At 51.0% G+C, this 6687-nt stretch overlaps 3 protein-coding genes across 3 annotated transcripts; 2 read left to right on the forward strand and 1 right to left on the reverse strand.

Moving 5' to 3' along the window:
• Positions 1–205: 205 nt before the first annotated feature.
• Positions 206–1557, reverse strand: QBC33DRAFT_604003 (uncharacterized protein; the record flags this gene model as incomplete). Its single annotated transcript, XM_060432231.1, has 4 exons — positions 206–228; positions 277–1077; positions 1131–1354; positions 1451–1557. The coding sequence occupies 4 exons, from the start codon at positions 1555–1557 to the stop codon at positions 206–208; spliced, it is 1155 nt and encodes a 384-aa protein (XP_060277923.1).
• A 673-nt stretch (positions 1558–2230) lies between these two features.
• On the forward strand, positions 2231–3859 carry QBC33DRAFT_553411 (uncharacterized protein). The gene is made up of 3 exons (XM_060429407.1): positions 2231–2905; positions 2971–3230; positions 3287–3859. Exons 1-3 carry the CDS (start codon positions 2309–2311, stop codon positions 3843–3845), a joined length of 1416 nt encoding a protein of 471 aa, XP_060277924.1. The 5' UTR covers positions 2231–2308; the 3' UTR covers positions 3846–3859.
• Positions 3860–5726: 1867 nt separating this feature from the next.
• QBC33DRAFT_502362 (ribonuclease H-like domain-containing protein) lies at positions 5727–6622 on the forward strand (the record flags this gene model as incomplete). The annotated part of the gene is made up of 1 exon (XM_060425724.1): positions 5727–6622. Exon 1 carries the CDS (start codon positions 5798–5800, stop codon positions 6620–6622), a length of 825 nt encoding a protein of 274 aa, XP_060277925.1. The 5' UTR covers positions 5727–5797.
• Between the last annotated feature and the right edge of the window lie 65 nt (positions 6623–6687).

The raw sequence follows: 6687 nt of genomic DNA on the forward strand, positions 1-6687 counted from the left end.
CCTAACCCTAACCCTAACCCTAACCCTAACCCTAACCCTAACCCTAACCCTAACCCTAACCCTAACCCTAACCCTAACCCTAACCCTAACCCTACGCCAATGCATAGCTCTCCTTTCTATAGAGACCTGCGGTTGTTTAAGCTAAACAACCTGTCTAATAATGTTTAGGCTAGGGTTGTTTAGAATAGTTACTAACGCAACTACCTTATGCTAGCTCTTTGTCAGCCCCTGGTTAGCTAGGAGTTAAGCCAAACCTAGTAAAAGCTATCGCCTTACTCATAAACAGCGATGTTATGCCCAAGGAACCCATCCCCGCATTAGTCACCGAAGCGGGCTCCATTAGTGGCATCTTGGCGCCTATGTTCTCGATGCAACACATCTCGTAATGGTGACGCAGCACAGCCTGGTCGACGCTGACTGGCAGCCGGGCCTTGCGACCGTGGTATTCGCAGACGACGTCGTACGGCACGAAGGCGCGCACCTGGAAAGTGTCTGGGTGGATGGAGAACAGGCGCGCGTCGAAGAGCTCGTGTAGGTGGCTGAGCAGGAGGATGCTGTTGTCTGCTGACCAGGTGCGCTGCCATGCAGTCCGCAGGCGGCAGAGGCCGTACTCGATGTTGTTGTCGTCGTCTTCAGTGTCGACGTCGGGATAGAGGTGGTAGTGCTCCTGTGGAATGATATGACACGTCTGTAGGGCCGGACCGGCGGCTGGGTTGCTGCACCACGACTGGCCTTTGCCTGACACGGCGCACTGGCGGGCCGCGACGAGGCAGGACGAGCGGAAGGCGGCGATGGTTTGCCGAGCTAAGTCGGGCGCAATGTTCGTGTCTGGTGGTGCGATCATGTTGGTAAAGTCCTCCTCTTCATTCGCGTCGTTGTCGTCGGCCCATATGTTCTTCTTCAGCGACACAAAGCCGGACGCGGAGTGATGGGAGGGGGACTGGGAGCCGCCGCGTGCTAGCACGGTTCTTCGGAACGGGAGGTGGGAAATTAGGGGGTTGCACGAGGTCTTCTTTGGAGGGACATATCGCGGATCTCGGCGGCGGATGGGTTGAGGGATGTGCTGCGCACAGCTAGCTAGAGACAGAAGGGGTTATCGGAGCAAGGCATATGCTTGAGAAAGGACAAACCTTGAATATGAGATGCTAGCGATGCGCTGGGAGGTAGACTGCAAGACGTGTGCCGGACGGTGTGGAAGCGCAGGATAGGGCGTTCCTCCTGGTCTGTCGATGCAGTTGGTGGAGGAGTGGGAACTGATTGGTCAAGATCTTGGTGCACAAAGGTGGGATACTCGAATACACTTGTGTCTCCGGGAGGTGGATTGACAACGCCCGCAAAGAAGAACCCGATATTACTTCAAGGGTCAGAGTCTGAGTTATCATTGTCAGAGTCAATGCCACCTCCAACGCCCGGAAGGTCGAAGCAAAGGCGCAACGTCGCGGAAGCTAACTATGTTGCTGCCGTCGAGCTGTAACAGGCTAGCAAAATGAACAGCGCTAGGCGTGGCAAGGAAGTGGACATTCCATCCATCATCCGCATTGGTAATGTCATGGACATGGTGGTGGCTGGCTGAAGATGTGAAATGATTTAAAAAATGCTCAAATTTATGTATTGGAATTGAGGGGAAAGGACTTGCAGGATCTGACAAGAGATTGCGGATAACCTACATATAAGCGCTGCACAAAATGGCTCGAGGCAACCATGCGGCCGAGTATCTCCGCCATAGCTGCATGGAAAGGGGCAAAAAGGTTATGGCACGTGCAACGGCACATGGACAACAGAAGCATGAAAGCCATAATTGAAGCTAGAATCTACATGCAGCGGCCCCGCTATATGGAGATAAGTGGGCCTAGCTTGAGCATAGTATGAATAACGGGTAGGGAAGATATTGTCACGTGCCTAGTGAAGCGCTGCTCCCTTGAAACACGCTGTGTTTAATTCTACCTAGGTCAAATTATCTACACAACTACATGTCGCTCCTTTCCTCATTGATTCTAATGGATATCCTTCAATCGTTTTAGCTATTCTATGAGTCACAAGATGATTTAAAACTTCAGATGTCATCATTTGCATCCTTTTAGCATTGTGACGCAGGTACTGCACTAACCAGGCCCACAAATTTGAGAGGTAAGGATGGCGGCATCCAATCAGATGACTAGTCACGTGCAGCGCGGTCCGGAGAAATATAAGGACCGAGAAGTCGAAAAAGAGGGGAGGTAAACAATGGACAACCAAACATAAACAAAACATTGGCGATGAACAATACCCTCAAACACCTACCGATCTCATCATTGCTATTGCAAGTGCCATGAAACCGCACACCGACATTCTTGATTGGTTATCGCACGTTGATTTCCAACCCGATTCCCCGTCGCCGTCACACGCAAATCGAGTTCCCAAACGTCACCGCGACTGTAGCCAACCTCTTTCCCCGCCCTCATCCGAGCGCATCGAGACATCTGCGCCGAAGCCTCATTACATGTCCGAAAGCGATATACCTACTTCTAAGAGGCGGAGGCTTGGACTTGAGGGGAATAACTATGACGAGGAGGATCAGCAGCAGACGCCGAGGGCGAGCGAGAACTCGAGGTCTCTACAAGATGAAACCCGATGGTCAACTTCGCCCACCAAACGACATCAGGGACTGCAACGAAACCATTCCACCCAGGCAGTCTCTATCATCTCTGTCTCTTCCCAGTCCGACTCGCAGTCCCAGGCCTCCAGCAGAACATCTGGGAGGTCATCGCCAACCAAGAGAATGGCCGCCATGGAGCTGAACTTGGATGGGCTCGAATCGCGTACACTCTCGCTAACAAACCCGGACCTGCCTAACGCCTTAGCCGATCTACTCTCCGAGATGGAGGTCTGCAGCACGGGTGCGGGTGTGGTGTCGCGATCTCGCAAGGTTCGTCTTCCGTTCTTTGTTTTCTCAAGACAAGATCTTGCATAACTAATGCGATTCGGAAACAGGACGAGATTGACGCCCAAGCTTCAACCGACCGATCCTTCGCTGTTTTTCGGGACTTCATGTTTGGCATCCCCGAAGCCCGCGATCGATTTGGCACCACCCCAACTGTCCCCGACGTGCAATGGATATTGGAGGAAGCGCGAGAGTGCCAGGACACAATACAGTCCGAGTCAGGTTGGAATATGGCAGTCCACTTCCCACTGCTGCAAAAAGCCATCTACGGCTGCCAGCGCCGGAAACAATTGGTTGGGACAGCCCCGTGGTATGTTCAATGTTCTCATGGCATTTTGCGTTCACTAAACCCCTCCCTCTCCTTAGCACAACGGCCAAGATCATCAACCAGTATCTTCCTTCCGCGTCTCCGACCAAAATGGTTGACTTCAGTCTCTTCCTTGCTCCAGATTCGGCCCCTATCTCGGCAGCCAACACGGCCGCTCTACAAGCGATACAATCCCTGCGCCGTGTCCTACCATGCAACGTGATCAACCACACTGACTTCCCGCCTCTCCGAAACCGCCCAATTGCACTCAGCATTGAGACGAAGAGGCGCGGCGGCGGCGAGCAGCAGGAGGCGGACCTCCAAATCGGCATTTGGCACGCTGCTCAGTGGAAGTTTCTCTCTCGCCTTGTCTCCGACGCTGGCGGTGACTTGGACACTCTGCCCTTTCTACCAGCCATTATTGTCCGTGGCCATGAGTGGAGCTTTGCAGCCACGACACGAGAGGGGCAAAAGACGGTCCTTTGGTTAGAACGGAACTTTGGATCGACAACAAATGCCTTGGGAGTGTATAGTATTGTTTGGGGATTGCAGCGACTTGCAGCGTGGGCAGAGCATGTATATTGGCCTTGGTTCAAGCAAAATGCTCTTGGTATGTAAGAGTTCATCAGGGTTTCTAAACTTGATTTAGTAAAAAATTTAAAAGTATAGAACACCCCTCCACTTGAAGACATTAATTAAGAACTCCCAATAAGTTTAGTGGAGAGAAAAAGGGTTACTGGCGAGGCAATCGGATGGCGAGGAAAGCTATTTGTTCGAAGGCGCAGTGAAAGGACGGAAAGGGGAGTCGCAGGCTTTGTTTTTCAGTCTAAAGGTTTGACGACTAAGGCGGTCGGTACGGTGCTAAGGAGATAGCAAGACGATTGTCGGTAAGGTAATCAAGGTTACTGGCGCTGAAGGGTTGCTAGCATCAAGTTTTTTGCATTGAAGGTTGAGGGCGACGAAGGACGAAGTTACATCCATGAAGGACTAAGGGAGGCGACAAGGGATGGCGACAAGGACAAGGAACAGCAATGAGAGATAACGCTGCCGATCTAAGAAGATCCAGTGCCGAGGGATGAGGATCTTGCTAGTTGAATCAATTTGCTTTAATTGGTAATGAGCTTATTCCCTCTAACTCGCCTTCTCCGGCTATTAAGGTTAGCCAGGTTGCAGATACCTTATGCCTAGTAATAATGCTAATTCATCGGCAGCAAACTAATGGATCCATAGCTTCGTCCTTCGCCCGGATCCAGCGCCATTCCCACCCGCATTTGTCCGCTGCGCACCCAAAGTCGCAGCCGTCGGCGGCCTGGCAGTACAGAGAAACATCAACCATATCCTCCGAGTCCGACTAGTAGTGCCGCAACTTGTCCTTGCCATCCTATTTTCATCACAACCCCTCCCCCCTCCTTGTGTAAGCAGCTGTCGCATTTTAGCTTTGTCTGGCGATGCCTTAGACAAGAACACCGAACCTGGTGGCCATGCCTCTGTGTGGAGCTTGCCACAAACTAGGCATGCCTGATCATGCCCCTTACGCCACCGCCAATCCTCCCCGGTGTCGAGGAATAGGCTGAGAACGCCGCGGTGACGATACTTATCGATATAGCTGCATAGCCTTCTGATCTGCTAACAATGCCTGACTCTTCCGTGGTTGCCACACCGCGCTAAATATGACCTGTATCCATAGTGTTTTAATGTTGTGCTTGCCAGTCGCCCCTTTGCCCATATTTGGTTTGCGAGACGCAAGCGTATTCGAGCCAGTATACCAATTAGCTAGAGTACACTTCGGGTGGCAAGGTGGTTAAAAGCGTAAATCTCGCCATTCCCAGCATTGAGTGGCTTTCATGCCAGTCCTGATTGGCAATGTCAGCGTATCAGAGTGCAGCTTAGAACCATAGTGGATCCTCGCGGACTGAGTGAAGGGTCGACCGCGCTTAGAGTTTCGGTCTAAACCAATGTCTAAAACTAGCAACGTGTTTGCAACTCAAACTGACTGATCCAATAAGCAGCGTGATTCCTAGCGGAATGACTTTCACCGTAATCTCCCGTAGTAAAAGTCAGTCCGAAGCATTTGGAATCTCTTCCAGCGTTACTTCGTGAAACTGTCCTAGAGTTTGAAATGAGAGAAAACAAAACGCCTTGAGGCTGTCAAGCAAGGCCGTCAAGGCCGATCTATTCTGCCAATCCATTCCGCCGTAATGTATATCAAAGAGATTTGGATGAGTCTAGCTCGAGGAGTAAAATCCGAAGACGAACTAGCATAAGTATTCGCTTCTGCCTAGTTAGATCTCAGCAACCTTATCAAACTCTCAATTCCGATGTGGACCGTGGTATGTGGAAGCTCAAACTCAAGATCAAACCCAACTCAAACTTAGTTTAACTCGCCGATGAGTCGCGCCGTGAACCCGGTAAGTCACACTGTAAACCTTATTGCCCAGCCATTAAAACCAAGTCTCCAGTCGAGACACGACACGCGGAAATTCCATCTCTACATCCAACACCACCACCACCATCATCTCAATCAATCACCAACACCGCATAATCACCTCTAATATTCGCATTTATTGATCATGACCATCGAAGGACGAAGCGATGAGCAAGACTTGTTGTCTGTGACAAGGGGTCTGGAAGACATCACCCTCGGCAACAGTCTCAGCTCTAAGCTGGTTGACACGTCTACGGACATGGCCACCATGGTGGACAGCCTTGATGGACTCCCAACGACACCGCCATCGCTCTACATCGACATCGAAGGAGTCAATCTTTCCAGACACGGGAGTGTGTCCATTCTTCAACTCTTCGTTTTGCCAAAGCGTTGCATCTACCTCATTGACATTCACACCCTCGGTGCGAAGGCTTTCTCCACTCCTGGAACGAAGGGGCGCACTCTCAGAGAATTCCTGGAATCCGAGGCTACTCCAAAGGTCTTTTTCGACGTCCGCAACGATTCAGATGCGTTGTATCACCACTTCCAGATCAATCTGGCCGGTGTACAGGATCTTCAGCTGATGGAACTTGCAACGAGAGGCTTTTCCAAGAAGCATGTCAATGGCCTGTCAAAGTGTATTGAAAGGGATGCTGTCCTCAGTATGAGCCAGTCAATTGCTTGGAAAAGAGTCAAGGAACAGGGTGTCAAGCTCTTCGCACCTGAACGAGGTGGGAGCTATCAAGTGTTCAATGAGCATCCCCTCTCCGAGGAGATCAGGTCCTACTGCGTCCAAGATGTCCAATTTCTCCCTCAGTTATGGGTACACTACAACACCAAACTCACAACGACATGGGAGAAGAGAGTACGAGACGCTTCAAACGACAGGGTCAACTTGTCTCAGACAAAAGGATATAACGGCAAAGGACAACACATGGCTTTGGCACCTGAGGGTTGGGCTTGGCGGTAACATGAGTTGGTTTTCATCGCATATGTAGCAAAATGGACTCCAGCTTCAACAGCTCGCAAACTTGT

The sequence above is a fragment of the Phialemonium atrogriseum genome (assembly GCF_030411735.1).
Source record: "Phialemonium atrogriseum strain 8032-3 unplaced genomic scaffold QBC33scaffold_58, whole genome shotgun sequence".
Classification (NCBI taxonomy): Eukaryota; Fungi; Ascomycota; class Sordariomycetes; order Cephalothecales; family Cephalothecaceae; genus Phialemonium; species Phialemonium atrogriseum.